We start from the raw sequence: 16,865 nt of genomic DNA, 5'->3' as shown, positions 1-16,865 counted from the left end.
TTACATTTTTATTATTATTATTTTAAAATACAGATTTTTTAAAAAATAATATAAAATTATAAAATATAAAAAAATTTATTTTGATAATAATAATAATCATTGAAATGAATAATAATCATAATATGCATCATTAATTCAAATGTATAATTTTATTAATTTATATTATTATTATTAATATTATTATTATTAAATACAAATTTAAAAAACAATTAAATATGTTATGTATACTCAGAATAATTCTTAAATGTCAGTGTCAGTTAGCAGTTTAAAAGATTTATTATTATTATTAAAAAGTAGTATACTTTTGTTAGTAATAATGTTGTTTTTGAATACAAATTGCTATTGGTAATACTAACTTAATAATAATTATTGTTATTGATTTGTAAACAGTGATTTCCACTATTCTCCTCTACTTCTTCATCCATGTTCAGTAGATTTCTGTAGTGTATTTCTGCTCATGGTGTTTTTGGTGCGTTCTCCTCTCTCTGCTGGTTTTTACAGCGTAGACGTGACTCCTCATTGCTCTGCTAAACTGGCCAGTCTTCATTATCAGCCATATTAAAGCGGCTATAAAGAGGAACATTCTCTGCTGTGCCGCTCTATGTCTTTTCTCTTCAACCTTACAATATACAACTCAAATATTCCGACTGATTTAGATTTCTTTGTTGTCTCTCTTTGCCGTTGGTTGTCTTGTTATCAGACTGGCTCTCCATCAGTGTAGTTTACTTTAATGCAGCTGATATCATTCTTCATCAGACAGCCGCTGAATGCTTGACAGCTTTTGTACATATATTAAGTGCAGAAAGGCTCGCCTCAGCAGTGCTTGTGTGCAAAGGCCATATTTTATGACTGCCAGTGTTTCTGATGCAGTGTGATGAGCGGGACTAGTGTAATGCTAAAATGTTATATTGGTTTTAAAGATGTAACACTTTATATTCAAATATATCTTTGTATGAAGTATGTAAGAAGATAAAAGTTGTTTAAAAATTATTATTATTGCAAAATACAGATTACTTTAGACACTTTTTAATAAATGTTACATTTTACTGTTAGAAATTATGTGCGTTAAAATTGTTAAATGTTGCATTAAGTAAATGTTATTACATTGAGATCTTTATGAACTTAAATATATGTGTTCTGTATATACAATTTTAAATGCTTTTAATATATTAGGTAATATAGGAGCATTTATATTTATTATATTTTTAATTTCCTTTTTTGTTTTTTAATTGAAAAAAAATTTATGTATTATATGTATTACATTTTATGCTAAAATATTATTAATATTAAATAATAAAGAACTGTTATAGCTATATTACATAGTAAATTCCGTAGTGTAAAATTTAAAATTGTAATTAATAATAATATACATTTATTTGAAAATATAAATTTATTTTTGTAAACATTTAAATTAAATGTTACATTTTTGCATTCATGGGTAATTTATATTGGTGCATTTGAACAAAACAGGTTTATTAAACTGATAAATTGATTGAAATAATGTTTTAGTAACAGAACTCTTTAGAAATGGAAAGACAATACATTTAAATTCAAGCAAAATATTGCTAAAAAAATACAAACTACAACATTTCAAAAAAATTGTTTATATTGTTTTGTTTCTCTTCATTTTTGCTATTTTTGAAAATTGTATTTAATATTTTTCTATAACATAAATTTGGGCTACTACTTTTTTAAGCATTATTGTAAGATATTTTGTTAGCTAAGCTTTGTATTTGGCTTCAGTTCTGACTAAACTAATGTATATGCATCCCATAGAAAATATTTAAAAGATATAATATATTTATTTATTTATTTATTTCATTTCTTTTTATTTCTTTTTATTCAATTTCTTTATGCAATGATGATACAAGCAAAGAATGTATTTAAGTGTTGTAGTTTGTATATTTAGTGTATATAATTTAGTATACTTAATGTACTATAGATGCAAAATTAGTAATGGAGTATTTAAAAAGACTAACAATTACCATTTAATTACATTGTGTGCGCGCGTGTGTGCGTGCGCGTGCGTGTGTGTGTGCGTGTGTGTGTGTGTGTGTGTGTGTGTGTGTGTGTGTGTGTGTGTGTGTGTGTGTGTGTGTGTGTGTGTGTGTGTGTGTGTGTGTGTGTGTGTGTGCGCGCACGCGCGTGTGTGTTTGCGTGCGTGCGTGCGTGCGTGCGTGCGTGCGTGTGTACATCTATATAGGCATTATTTATGCAGTAAATATAACTTTATGCTCTAAATTACTTATTCCATAATACAGCAGGAAACATGGGGCGCGACATGTTTTCACCTGGAAATAATATTTCTAAAGGAGCTGTTGAAATGGAATTGAACCAAATTTTGCTTAAAACCCAAACAATACAAACAAAAAACAAAACAAAAAAATTGGAAAAATGAAACGAGGAACTACTAAACTGAGATGTATCTGATACTTTATATAAAAGGTTTTTTTGGTGATGGCAGCTTAAAGATTCTTCTCAAAGAGAATGAAGTCACATGAATTGCTCAGCTGTGAGTTTGTTTGTTTTTTTTCACAGACATAAAAAATCTTGATGGTTCTGTGGGCCCGCCTTTCAAATCTGATCTTTATTTAGTATTTTATATTGGATTCAAGTCAGGTGATAGGCTGAGCCATTCTACAGCTTTATTTTCTTTCTCTGAAAGCATTTGATAGTTTCCTCGGTTGTGTTTTGAGATCATTGTCTTGCTGAAATGTTTAGCCTGGTTTCATCTTCATCATCCTGCTAATGTAGATGTTGGACTGAAGCAGCTAATATTCATTTGCAATGATGAAGGGCAGAGGGTTGCTGACGAACAACTGAGAGATTTCAGCTGCTGTCTGGGCTTTCACTGCCTTTCTACACCTTCCTTCACATGTTCAATACGTTTTCCCTGCGTCATTTCATTACACATAACTTCATTTGTAAAGTAATTAGTTTAGTTTTCTGTGCATATATGAATTTCTTTGGTTGTTACCAACATCTGGTGAAAATCTCAAGTCAACAGCACCTTTATAAATATGTTTTCTGAGAAAAGGGATGTGTTCAGTACTTATCTTCCCTGCTGTATCTGCAGTCTGCACACACACCGGCCAATGAAGAAGCCACACCGGCCCTCTGCTAATGTGCAGGAAATACAGCTATTACTAGCTGCCAATGTACGCCCAAACAGAACAAACAAATTCAAAAAAGGGTGAAAATAATGTGTGTGTTTTTCTTTTGCAGGCTAGAGAAGCTGACTGTTGTATGGCCAGGGATTCCCCCAATATTAATCTGTATTCTCATCACACGAGCTGAGGAATATAAACGCGTCAAGGACTCGTCTTTTCTCTCTTTTCAGTCTTGCTTTTGTTCTTTGGAAAGCTTTTCGGGTTTGACGTGTCTTTTATGGGATGTAGAACACTCTCAAGGTGCTTGCTTGGTGATCAAGGTTGCTTGCGTCAGGTTTAAAGTGTGTGTTCTGGTGTTCGGGTGGCGTTTCACTGTCTTCTCATTAGCTCAGGCTGGTGTTTTTTGACTTGAGAGCTTTTTCTAGATACTTACTGATCATCGTCCAAACGCTTGTTCTTGCTCTGCTGAAAAGATCAGCTTTGATCAGGAGTTTATTGCTTGTTAAACTAGTGTAGAAAGGTCACCAAAATACTAATGCTGGTCATTTCATCAGGGAAGTATAGCCGTTATTGGTCACAAAAATAACACCACTTGTTTTCTTGGCTTTAACTGACATGTTCTCTTTTTGTTTTTGAAATAATTGTTGATCAACTACATTCTCAACTACCTCATGTTCTCAAATCAGGTGAAAGACTAATATAGGTTTATGTAGGTTTTGTTTAGGTTTTATGGGATTGTTTACCCCTCATCATTTACTCACACTCAAGTGGTTCTAAACTTCTATGAATTTCTTTCTTCTGTTAAACACAAAACAAGATATTCTGAAGAATGTTTGAAGTAAAATAGCAAATCACATTCATTGTAGGAACAAAAAAGTACTGTAGAAGTCAAAGACTGTTTTTTTGTAACATTCTTCAAAATATATTTTGTGTTCAATAGAATAAAGAATCTAAGGGATGTGATAGATTCACTTGAAATGATGGACGATTAGTAAGTTATTTACATTTTTGGGGACCTATAACTTTAACTTTAAAGAAAGTACACTCTTAAAAACAAAGGTCACAATGTAAGAAATGTGTAGAAACATTTTTAGTTCTTCAAAGAACTATTTTTAAAACAACCTCTTTTTGTTCTTTAGTGTAAGTAAATGACTCCTTTATGCAATAGGCATAGTTCGAAAGATTGTCTATATAACTACAGTAAAATGTTTGTATTTAAAGAAAACTTGTGCTTTTGGGAACTAAAATGGTTCTTTTTGTGGAATGACTATAAAAATTCCCCTTTTGAAACTGTATTTTTTAAGGACAAAGAATCCAGTTTTGTTCCACAAAGAAGCTTTCATTTAAATAGTTAATTTAATAATGTAAATAAAAACATTTAAACATTGAAACCTTTACATTAAACAAAATGTTCAAAATGTCCTGCACAAAATTAAAAGTGGTTATTTCTTAATTTATTATATTAAGGGTGATTAGTGCAAAATAGGCATGAGATGAAAACTGTTTTCAAGATATATTGTGATTTGGAAAAGTCGATTATATATATATGTATGTATATATATATATATATATATATATATATATATATATATATATATATATATATATATATATATATATATATATATATTTTTTTTTTTTTTTTTTTTTTTTTTTTTTAGGTCAACAGTATCTCCATCAGAAATTATATTCAAGAATGCCATTTATAATGGTAAAGAAATCTGTGTTGTTAAAACAAATGAAGACAGCAGAATGATCAGTGATTTTATTTGACATGTTTAGTTTTCCAAAATATTTAAAATGTTTCTCAAAATAAAATATATTGAGTTCAAAGTGGAAACTTTTTTGCTTTTAACCCAGATGTTTAAAAAGAACATATTTTAGAGCTGTAATCACAATACCGTGAAATCGAGATATTTTTATTCAAGGTTATCATACCGCCAGAATCCCATAACAGCCCATGCCTAGTGCAAAAAGGTTTTCTTTAACATTACATTCTTAAAATAGTTTAATTTAAAAGACCTTAAAACCTTCTCCACTTTAAATAACATTTTGTGCAGTAAATGGTTTTACACTCATTTATACACATGTATGTACCACAGAAAAGTTATTTTAAAATTTTATTCACACTACCTTCTTAATATATCATTTTAAAAAAGGTTTTTCATACAGCAATACCACAGCACATCATTTTTGATTCCCAAATAGCTTTTCAGTTCAGCATTTTTAAAGAAAACTTAAAAGATATACAGTTAAAGTCAGAATTATGAGCCCCTCTGTTTATTTTTGTCCCCCAATTTCTGTTTAACAAAGAAAAGATTTTTCTCAACACATTTCTAAATATAATAGTTTTAATAACTCATTTCTAATCACTGATTTATTTTATCTTTGCCATGATGACAGTAAATAATATTTGACTAGATATTTTTCAAGACACTTCTATACAGCTTAAAGTGACTTTCAAGGCTTAACTAGGTTAGCTAGGCAGGTTAGGGTAATTAGACAAGTTATTGCATAATGATAATTTGTTCTGTAGACTTTTGAAAAAAAATATAGCTAAATGGGGCTAATAATTATGACCTTAAAATTGATTTAAAAAAATAAAAAACTTTTTTTATTCTAGCCAAATTAAAACAAATCAGACTTTCTTCAGAAGAAAAAATATTATCAGACATAGTGAAAATTTCCTTGCTTTGTTAAACATAATTCCGGAAATATTTTAGGGGGGACTAATAAATCTAACTTAAACTGTATGTTTTCCATCATAAAATATCATTTTGTACAATTAAAGGTTCAAGGATTTTTCTTTATCATCAATGCCAAAAACCTTTATTTTAAAGAGTGTATCTCAGTGGAACACGGTGATTATTTCTATTTATTCATTTTTTATCAAATAAATGAACTTTTAGAATAAAATATAATGTATAAATTTTGTAATTTATTGTCACATTATTAACAAGATCATTTTGATTGTAATAAACCATTTTCATTACAATTGACAGTTTTTTTTTATTTTTTATTTACTCATTCCAGATACATTAAAAGAATAGCTCATCCAAAAATGAAAGTCTTCACACATTTACTCACACCCAAGTGGTTAAAATTGTTTATGAATTTCTTCTGGTGAACAAAAAAAACATTCTGAAGAATGTTGGAAAAAACAATCATCAATAGTGTCATCCATAGTCGGAGAAAAAACATACCATAAAAGTCAATGGTTGTTTTTTTCCGAACGTTCTTTACACTGTAAAAAATGCATAATTTTATGGTTTATTTTCAGCAGCTGGGGTGCCCGAAAAAAAAAAGTTAAATGACAAAAATTTAACGTAAAATAACAGATATTAAATAATATAAATTCACCAGAAATGTAAATTTAAGGAAATTTCTGTAATTTAATATCTGTTATTTTACAGTAAATTTCTGTAATTTTACAACTGTTATTTGACCTTTTTTTTTTTTTTTTTTTTTTTTGGCACCCCTTTTGCCGGAAATAAACTGTAAAATTACAGATTTATTTTTTTTACACTGCAGTATATTCAACAGCTGAAAGAAACTTTGGTTTCTCACACCATACTGTACTGTAGAAAATGCTGGGTTCCACAGAATCCATTTGTGTAGGGGCAACATGAAGGAACCAAACTTTTTTACAAATTCATAAGAATTGCATTATTTTAAATCATTTAAGTAAGTACTCAGACTCAACTTTATTATCCCTTTTAAGGAAACTACAATTGCAGCAAGGTGCCATAACACAGGCAAAGTTCCATGTACACATTAACAAAGTATTACCACACAACATACAACACATCATTTTTTGGGTGCATTTCCCTCCCTGCTGGACTCAATTAATGACCTAATGGCTGCCATTATATTAAATAAAATTCAGCTTGTTCTGCAAATAGGAACTCTAAAACGATGTCCTGATGGCAGCATCTGCAACAGAGTACAGTGGGTGATCGCATAGGATACCCTGAGCTCTTTTTAAAACATAATTATAGTAAATTACCATTTGACCAGATTGGTTAAAACCAATGATCTTGGCTGCCACCTTCACAAGTTTACTCAAACAGTTCTTATTTGATAAACTCAGATTACCGAACTAAGCTACAATGCAGATAGATGAAACAGATTCAATAAATTGTTTGTAAAACAGTGTCATCATAGAGGTACAATCCCAAAACATTCGAACAAGTTTCCTCAGAAAAAAAAGTCTTTGAACTTTTTTTATAGACAGCCTGGGTGTATATTGTCAATAATGACCCCTAGATATTAGTTACTAGACAAGTAGTTTGAACAAACATAATTTATTGTTGAGACGCACCCCTGAATATTTTGCACAACAGGTTTACCGCTTTTGTTGCTCATACGATTTTGGAAAAAGTCATTGCGGTGCACAGAAGGAGCTTTGCTGAAAGTGAAAGCTGAAGTGCAGTGAGGGGTTTGCATATTTGACAGTTTACATTCATCAAGTAAAAATTAGTAATAAATATATATGAAATGTCTATTGAAAAGTGACGCTGTATCTTCAGTTTTGCAAACGAGTGCACTTTGTACTCACAATATAAGCGTACTGGGACCAGCCAACCAATCCATGCCTGATCTTACACACACTAGTCCAAATAATTGGGATAAGAGGGTCAATTATGCCTGGGCACAGTTTGGATACCCTAGTGCAGTGTTTCCCAACCCTGTTCCTGGAGGCACACCAACAGTACATATTTTGGATGTCTTCGTTATCTGACCTATTAGCTTCAGGTTTTGGAGTTTCTTCTAATGTTCTGATGAGTAGATTCAAGTGTGTTTGATTAGGAAGAGGTTGAAAATGTGTACGGTTGGTGTGCCTTTAGGAACAGGGTTGGGAAACACTGCCCTAGACTGAGTACACCCTCAACAGGTTTGGAACAAGTAGTGGATGAGTGTAAATGATGGAGGAATTTTCATTTCTGGGTAAACTATCCATCTAAGATGTTGTTCTTATTTAGTCTAGATGCCGGTTTGAATCCTGACTATTAATAATAATGACTTGTTTGTCACTCTACTTTCCAAGCACCAGCTTGCGAATGCCAACCACGCCAGTCTACTGTTCCCTTCAAGCTGACGCATGAGTGACGGGCCTCTTCCCGATGTGATTTCTAGTTTAGCAGGTCTCTGTGTCATAGGACTGAGATAGGAATACTAAAAAAAGAGGACTGGCAGGAACCTCTAAAGAGTCCCACATGAAAGGCGGCGCTCGATGTGGTGGAGTTTTACAGAAGGGACTCAAGCGCACAAAAGCCCTGTCAATCAACACGGCCCATCCATCATTTATACAAAACATCTCCGCTTAGACACACAAAAAGATAACCATTTCATTTCTTTTAGATTTCTTTCATTTCTTTGGCATCCAGCGCCAGGAAAAACTTTCAGAGCCTTAAACGAATTTAATGAAAGTTGAGCTCGACAGCTTTAAAAACTTTCAGTGTCCAAATAAAAAAGCTTAAAATGATGTGCTAAGCATTTATCAATAAAAACAAACAAAAAAAAAGAGGTTTAGACATGTTTATTTTATAACTGAAAATATAGACTGCCTAGATTATTTTCCGTGACATTATTGTAATGATTTTTTTTCTTTTTAAACTAATGGACGATTCAAAGGTATTTTCTAGCTAATCAAAAATGTAAAAAAAAATTTTAAAACCATTTTCTTAATTGATTAGGACTTTTTCCTTTCATTTTGTTTTCAGGGAATTTAATTTTATAAACACATTTTCATTTCTATCTATATTTATCGAGTATATAATTATTTATTTAAATGCAACGGCATGATTTTAAAAACAAAATAATTTCAAATTATATAAATTATTAATCTCATTAATTAATTCACATGTCCATTTATTGGAAAAACTACAGAAAATTATGTGATGCATAGTCTATAGTGTTTTATTGAAGTATAGCCTCAAAGGGTTATTTGACCACTATAGACCAATTTGAGGGATGTAAACAAAAACAATGATCCCAATGTATTTCCTGTTTTACATTTTTAATTTGTATAGCTTTCGAGAATCCAAAAAGAGTCACAAAATAATAAATAATGTAATGGTAACTGTTTTATCATTAAGTTATTAAGTTGTTACAGTTATGAAATAGTTCGATAACAAGCAGGAAATGTTCATATGCCAATGATATCACTACATTAAAATAATCCAACACACTTAACATATAGAAATAAAAATGAATAAGAAACATGTTAACTGCATATTAACATATTATGCTGCATATCCTCGAGTTGCTTGTCGGGATCCAACCTTCTGTCTTCACTGCTCTAATCCACGTGTCCCACTACATTCTGTTTTTCAGAACTCTATACACTTTAACTTCCGATAGTAAGTTAGTCCCTGGCTTAAGCAAACCTCCAACCGCTGAGCAACATGACCCTGTTTTTAATTTTGACATTTTAATCGGCAACAATATTACGGTGTAAAAATAATAACCAATCGTTGTTTAGAATGTGCAAGCTACCTAAACGGAAACATACAAGGACCAAATACGCATCCACGTGTGAACGAATAGCCGTTGAAATGGTTTAAAACGGAGGTGTCAAAACTGTCCTGCAGATTTTAGCTCCAACTTGCCTCAACATACCTGCAAAGATGTTTCTAGGAAGTCTAGTTAGAGATGGATTAGCTAACCCAGGTGTGTCTGATTGGGGTTGGAACTAAACTTTGCAGGACAGCAGCCCTCCAGAACCGAGTTTGGGCATCCCTGATCTATAATAAAAAATATGTTATTAATTACTCACCGTCATGTCCTTCCAATGCCCTGAGGTTTTCATTCATATTCGGAACACAAATTTAGATATTTTAGGAGAAATCCAAGAGCTTTGCTTGCCTTTGTCTTCTGCATCAGATAATGGTGTGTGTTAATACAATGCTTTCATCTCATTGCTGTCTATGGAGGATGAGAGAGCTCTCAGATTTCATCTATAATATCTTCATTTTGTTTTCTGAAGATGAACTAAGGTCTCAGGGGCTTAGAACAACACGTGGGTGAACAATTAATGAAGAATTTTCAGAACTTAACTCTTTAAAACTGTCTTATAAACAACTTAAAACTGTGATCAATAAGTTTGTCGTGGTTTAAGTTTCGAATAGCATTGAACATGGCAATTTAACTTATTTGCTTGCCCTTTTGTCCTCTTCTGTGAAGAGCTGGATGAAGCTGTGAACCAATGATTCAGCTGGAAGTGAAACAAGATTATTGTGACTGTACAACCTTTGTCTTGTAGATCGAGTGCCTCCTTAGAAGTGGTGGCACAGAAAGAGATGCGTCAAGAATGCCTTTTGTGATGCAGTGCAGTTACAGCTGCTCTATGGGCAGAAGAAAACACTCCCCGATCCATCAGCGCTGGCTCAGAGCCGGGCATCGTTTATCTGAGGCGAGACATACTGATCTGGGACCAGAGATAGGGTAGTAATTACCATCGCCTTCTCCCTAATGCCAGAGTTATGAGCCTGCTCCAGTCAGCCATTAATATCACAGACACACACACACACAGACACTTATGTGCACACTTTAGTGTGCTGCCCAACACCATGCCACTGCCAGCAGTGTGAATACTAACCCTGATCTTTCTGGCTGCGTTCCAGTTAGTCGATTCCTTGTTGAAACTGTAATCTATTAGAGATAAGTTGATATGTGATTTTCAATTAGGAATAGAGTGATCTAATCCTGCTGTCTCTGCACATGATTCCCCGTTCATAACTTCTATCTTATGTAACCATGCTAGTTCTGCTTGCCCTCTTTCTGGCAAGTTTCAGACTGGCATCCAGACATGCATGTTCATGAGGACATTAAAGATGTAGTGTACATTTTATGGCCAGGGGAGTTAGATTTATTTGTAAATAGTAAATAGTGTCAACAGCACCCACTGCTATATTGTAGGTTCACACCACCAAACCTTTTTTATATCACTGCAATAAAAAGACACCTAAAAAGGGCAGCTACATGGTCAGTAGAAGAGATCCAGATGTTCCTCTTGTTGGTACCTCAGGAGTGGATGCAGCAAGAGCTGAGTGCGTCGACCCAGAATGGAAAACTTAACGACAGAAGAGATGTCGCAGCTATAGGATAACGTTTTTCGTATAAGATGTTAAAGCAAGGTCCTAACTCTCTGGGGTCATTAAATATCCCAAGGCACTTTTTGTAAAGGGCAGGGGTGTAACCCTGGTGTCCCTGGCCAAATTCCATCCATTGGTCCTTACTCGTCTTGGGTGCTCAATTATCCACATTTACCGAATTCATTCTATACTTTCCACTCCCCCTATAGGTAGTGTCTCTCTTTAGGTAGAGGTCACTGGCGGCGATGTCCTTTGGCTGCCGTCACATCATCCAAGTGGATGTTGCACACTTATGGTGGTGTTTCATGGTACCAATAAACCCCACCAATTCTTTTCAGATCGCCGGTATCACATGTGAACCAGGTGTGCTTACAAAAAGAAGCCAGAGTATTGAGGTGTACTTACACAGCTTCAACTAGTTATCCTATTTTAGTCTTATTGCATTTCCCATGTATTTTGCTTGTGTTCTAAATTATTCCTCTTGTTTTCACCGCTATAAAGGAGGCAAGAATAGTTTCTTTAGCTTGTCCTGATTGTGTTGCCAGCACTGTCTGTGTAATCAGGGCAGGTTCCTCCAAGTGAGTGGGTCAAGGTCAGATATTCCAGTGTTTTGAAGTGAATACCCTGCAGTGTATGCTGAAGCAGTCTCTGCCGTTGTCCCAGTTTTCTCTGCCTTGGTCTTGTACCCGACACATATTTACCTGGGCAAAGATTTAGGTCTCAAACTAATATGAATCCTGCTTGTTTTTTTAATGTTTCACTCTGGCTAGCAACCCAAGACTCTATGGTTAGTGTTATTTACACTTCTGCATAGTGTATAGCTGTTATCGTTTCTGCGTAGTCTGTATATTTATGTTGTTAGGTGGTTTTCTAAATGCTGCAAGTAATAATTTAGAATCAAAATAAATATTTTTTTCTGGTTTCCAGTCGGCTCTAGAGAACTATGTACATTTTTGTGATACCATCAAGTAAGTCAGTGTTGCATACTTTTCTGTAAATTTACCATGTTATTGTCTTCACAAGCCAAAAATATGTCAGATTTCAAATAGTCCAGCAGTGCCTTTGAAATGGAAAGGTAACTAATCATAGATAGGACCCTTTGGTGTGTGTGAAAGACAGCATGAGATCAGTACTGTCTTTTTTTCTGTAATGGTTGTGTTGAGGTTACTGAAACACACACACACACACACACACACACACACACACACGACTACTGCTGTTTTCTGCACTTCAAATAAATTGTGTGTACAACCTAAAACAGCTCCTGGTGATTTCATTGTCTTTAAAAATAAAGAATGTTGTTCTCTTCCCCCTAGTGTCCTAGTTTAAAAAACAAAGCTTCTGTAATGTTTAGAACAGCAATTATAAAGGCTAGAACTTGGGGTACTATGAAATTCCCCGACTGCAAACAAAGTAATCAAAGATGGAAGAAAAACTTTCTCTCAAGCTTTTTTCGATTGCTTTATTTGGTTTTCAACATCGCCATAGACACTGAAACTTAGACAACATCAAATACAACCTTGGGTAATCAAGGTTTGATTTAATGAATAAGAATTCATGCAAACATGCCATTTCTAATGAAAATGAAGGTAGTGACTTCCAGTGTTGGCTAGTAAAAAGCCATAACAAAAGGATTCAATTTCCTGACCCTTAAGATCCGCTTTTGTGCAAAGTTATGCTTCAACCCTGATCAAGCTCACATACATTTAACAATAATTAATAATTTCTTACATTCATATAGTGCTTTTCTTGACACTCAAAGTGCTTTACACATTTTTGGGGGAATCTCCTCATCCACCACCAGTGGGCAGCATCTACCTGGGCGATGCGACGGCAGATGGCACACCACACACCAGCTAATTGGTGGAGAAGAGAATGAGTGATGGAGCCAATTATGATATGGGGATGGTTAGGAGGCCATGATGGACAGAGGCCAGTGGTCAAACTCCTACTTTTTCGATCCCAGGACATCCTGGGATTTTTAACGCCCACAGTAAGATGCCGTATAGAGTCCACATCACTATACTGGGGCATTAGGACCCACACAGACTGCAGGTTGAGCACTCCTCTGCTGGTCTCACTTACTCCACCTCCGGCAGCAACCTAGCTTTCCCATGTTGTCTCCCATCCAGGTACTGATCAGGCACAGTCCTGCTTGGCTTCAGTGGGCAACCATGTGAGGGTTGCAGAAAGCTAGTTGCCGGTAATGTAACTTAGTAATCCTGAGGACCTTGATTAGCTTGTTTAGATGTGGGGCTAAATAACTGGGTAGTTGTGGCCTAATGGTTTGGGAGATGTAACCCAACCCAAAAGTTGCTGGTTCAATTCCTAGTATCAGCAGAATTTGATGGTGGGGGAATGGATGAACATCACTCTCTTCCACCTTCAGTTTCCACAACTGAAATGATTTCAGAATGCTATGTTCAGCAGGGACAGTTGAGGCTAATGAAATTGACCCTATTCTCTCTTTTGTTTTAGCAAACTATCCCTTTAAGAGTGTGTGTTTTGAGTCTGATCTTGTCTGCCATGTTTTTAGAAGGAGCTTCACATAAAGTTGAGTGAACTGTCTCTGTCTTGGTGGCAATGAGTCAAGCACACTCATTCAGTTAAACACCCACTCTCTCTTTCTTACTTTTCACTCCCTATCTTCTACTCCTCCAGCCTGTTTGCTGCTTTAATTTACATGTTTACCGCTTCTGTATCGCTCTGCTGCTCTTTTTTGCGTAATGGATGACCTGGATCTCATTTCACGGTCATTGTTTGACGTCAACAGGGGACGTCTTGATGCTGGAGCCTCCGAGTAATATGATCTCCAATTCTGCAAATGGTTTCGAAAGCAACTTAATTGTCCCAGCAGGGCTCAACAATTACCTTTATGTTACTATCCGTCACTGAAAAACAAACCTATGGCGTGTAAGCAATTTGTAATGGTGACCAATATGCCAATACATGTTGTTGCAGCTGTAGGTCTCTAAATTATGTATTAAGCGTTTTGCCCCTGGCGTACAGGGTTTTCACTGCTAAGAACTGAATGTAGGGTTTTGCAGGGTCCTCCTCGATTTAGCAATTTATCCAGCTTGTCCTTCATCACAGTTGTTCTTTTGCTTTAGTGTTATTCAATACGGTTGTATGTGTGTGTGTGTGTGTAGGTTTCAGACTGTTTTATATTTGAAGAACCTGTAAAAAGGATTAATTTAGACCACTATTTTACTGTATAGACTGTAGTAATTTAAGGGTGTTTTCACACCTACCTTATTTAGTTCAGTTGAATCACACTAGAGTTCGTTTTCCCTCTTTGTGCAGTTCGTTTGGGCAGGTGTGACTGTTGCACACTGAGACCTCCTTGAAGACGTGGTCTCAGTATGCTTTCAAATGTTTGTGGTAAGAGCATGATCCGAGCAAGAACAAACTTAACCACAAAAAGTACTTTGCCTTTTTGGACTAATCCAGCTGTCGTAATCCGATGCGATGTTTATTATGGGATGTGGCGGAAAAATATTTGTTGACAGTGCTTTACCAACAATTTTAAACAGAGAGAGAGACAGGGGGGGGGGGGGGGGGGGGTGGACATTACCTGATGGATAGTTGGTAATATTTCCAGAAGATGGCAATGTCGCAGTTTAGCTGAATTAATTCACGCGTCCCCCTGAAGTGACTTGCGATGTGCCTTCGCCGTTTGCAATGCAATAACACATTTTCCAGCTGCTGCCAAGCTCCATTTTCGAAATGCATAGTTTGTCTAAAGTTATGTATACTAACTATATAGTATACTATTACCAGGGATACAATCGGCCAGCGCAGTCGTCCCTCCAAAGTAAAGAGAAACATTTTGTGTCTGCCGGTTTGTTTACTTGCAGGAGTTCCATTGGCAATTTCCTGCACGTTAATTCTGAATAATCCAAAAGCAGTTTAGGGAATATGTTCAATAAAATGTGTATTTTGTCACGGCTGACTTTTGCTTCTTTTCAACTGGTTCAGACCAAAGCAATGTATCATTTGTTGCCCTTGGGCTAGGCCAGGGATGCCCAAACTCGGTCCTGGAGGGCTGGTGTCCTGCATAGTTTACCTCATACTTCCCTTAGCACACCTGCATAAACATAGATAGAGCTTGATTAGCTGATTCAGGTGTGTTTAATTAGGGTTGAAGCTAAGATCTGCAGGATACCGGCCTTCCAGGATTGAGTTTCGGCACCCCTGGTCTAGACCAAATAAACCAAACCACAGATGTGAAAGCACCCCAAATAATTATTCCCCCAATTCATATTTCGATCTAGAATCACTAATGAAACCGCTCCAATATTTGTTCTCATAAAATCTACAGACTGATCAAGAAAGGATTTACACTTTCTCTCATCTATTTGGATTGCATTAACTCTGCTTGGTAATGTAATGTACATTCCATAATGTGGGCTGGCTTCAATCTAGGGGTTTGTGTTGCAAATGCATTAAACCCTCAAAGGTCAACAAGCTTTCTTCTTGTAGTGTGCGCTTGACTTAAACTTGCCCACCCCTTTAGGTAGGAGGAATTGCTGAATGTACTTACGGGGCATGGTTTCATGCTCTAGGTTGTTGAAACTGTGCTTCAGTGCAGGTTTAATGGACTTGAAATCCAGACCGCTCTGCTGTGATTGGTCATTCAGACGCTTTTTCTTCTTGTATGCCAGACTAATTTAGTACCAAGAGAGGCAGGCACTGAAAGTGATTAGAACTTTCCTGAAATGAGCAAGCTACTTGTACGGAAGTGTTTTTCCGTATAATTTTTCACTGAGATACACTGCTCTATACAGACAAACAGGTTTGTCGCTGTCTGCCACTTCGATTTTGCCCCAGAGAGTGAGAGTGACGCGTATTAGACACGCTAGAGGAGAACGAAGCCACTTTCCACTCTGAACTTGAATTGGCAATTCGCGGGTCTTATTTTGCGACAAATTGTCCTCCGCTGACTCAACCCTCTGGCTGTTCACATGTGGAATAGTATAACGCTCCAGCAGCAGCAGCATTAACTGGAGCGCTAGTGTGTGTTATGTGTGTGTGCATTGGGAAAATGGCTTAGATTGGCATCCGCCACTTTGATCAATATGCTATTATTTGCAGAAAACGTGAGAGGGCTGAGGATCGACCCCTGACTCCCGCCCCTCTCAATTGTGCATGCGAATAAATGTTGTCGTACAGGAATTCGCAATTAGTCACCACTTTCCTAGCGCTGGAGCATTTGCATACCATGTGCCTCGGCTCCTAATGACTACACACACATTTTTGCATAATTTATGCGCAATGTCAGGAAAGGGTAGACAGATCATGACTCTGCGACAATTTGCGGTGATTATTAAATCTAGAACAGATTTATCGTCTATTTATTTGTATATACAGAACGGTTTCAGGGAGAAAATGACAGGGGAAGGGGAGGGTTAGAGACGCTTGAGCGTATGCGAGAGAGCGCGCACACACACTCATCGCTGCGCTGTTCTTCTCACTGCTCGGTGTGTTCAGAACAGGCACCCACGCCGGCTCGTGCAGCACCATGACTTCTCACCTCCGGTCAGTTTGGCTAGCAGCAACACACTGCTGATGGACACGCAAAGACGTATGGATGCTATAAGCTCTGGTGTGGAGGTGTTCTAAAGCATGGATCATGGTGCCAGGTCAGTGTCCGATTTGT

The 16,865-nt window shown here is 35.8% G+C and overlaps 1 protein-coding gene across 28 annotated transcripts in view; it reads left to right on the top strand.

Annotated features, from left to right (window-relative positions):
• patj (PATJ crumbs cell polarity complex component) overlaps positions 1 to 16,865 on the top strand; it is a 187,008-nt gene that overhangs the window by 95,598 nt on the left and 74,545 nt on the right. For 6 of the 28 annotated variants that reach the window (XM_073936326.1, XM_073936323.1, XM_073936325.1 and 3 more), the window contains one exon: positions 3,226 to 4,542. In XM_073936326.1, the coding sequence (XP_073792427.1) occupies positions 3,226 to 3,230 (5 nt within the window). In that variant the 3' untranslated portion in view covers positions 3,231 to 4,542. 28 annotated transcript variants of the gene reach the window in all.

Source organism: Danio rerio, chromosome 22, assembly GCF_049306965.1.
Source record: "Danio rerio strain Tuebingen ecotype United States chromosome 22, GRCz12tu, whole genome shotgun sequence".
Taxonomy (NCBI): Eukaryota; Metazoa; Chordata; class Actinopteri; order Cypriniformes; family Danionidae; genus Danio; species Danio rerio.
This window is presented reverse-complemented; position numbering and strand designations above follow the sequence as displayed.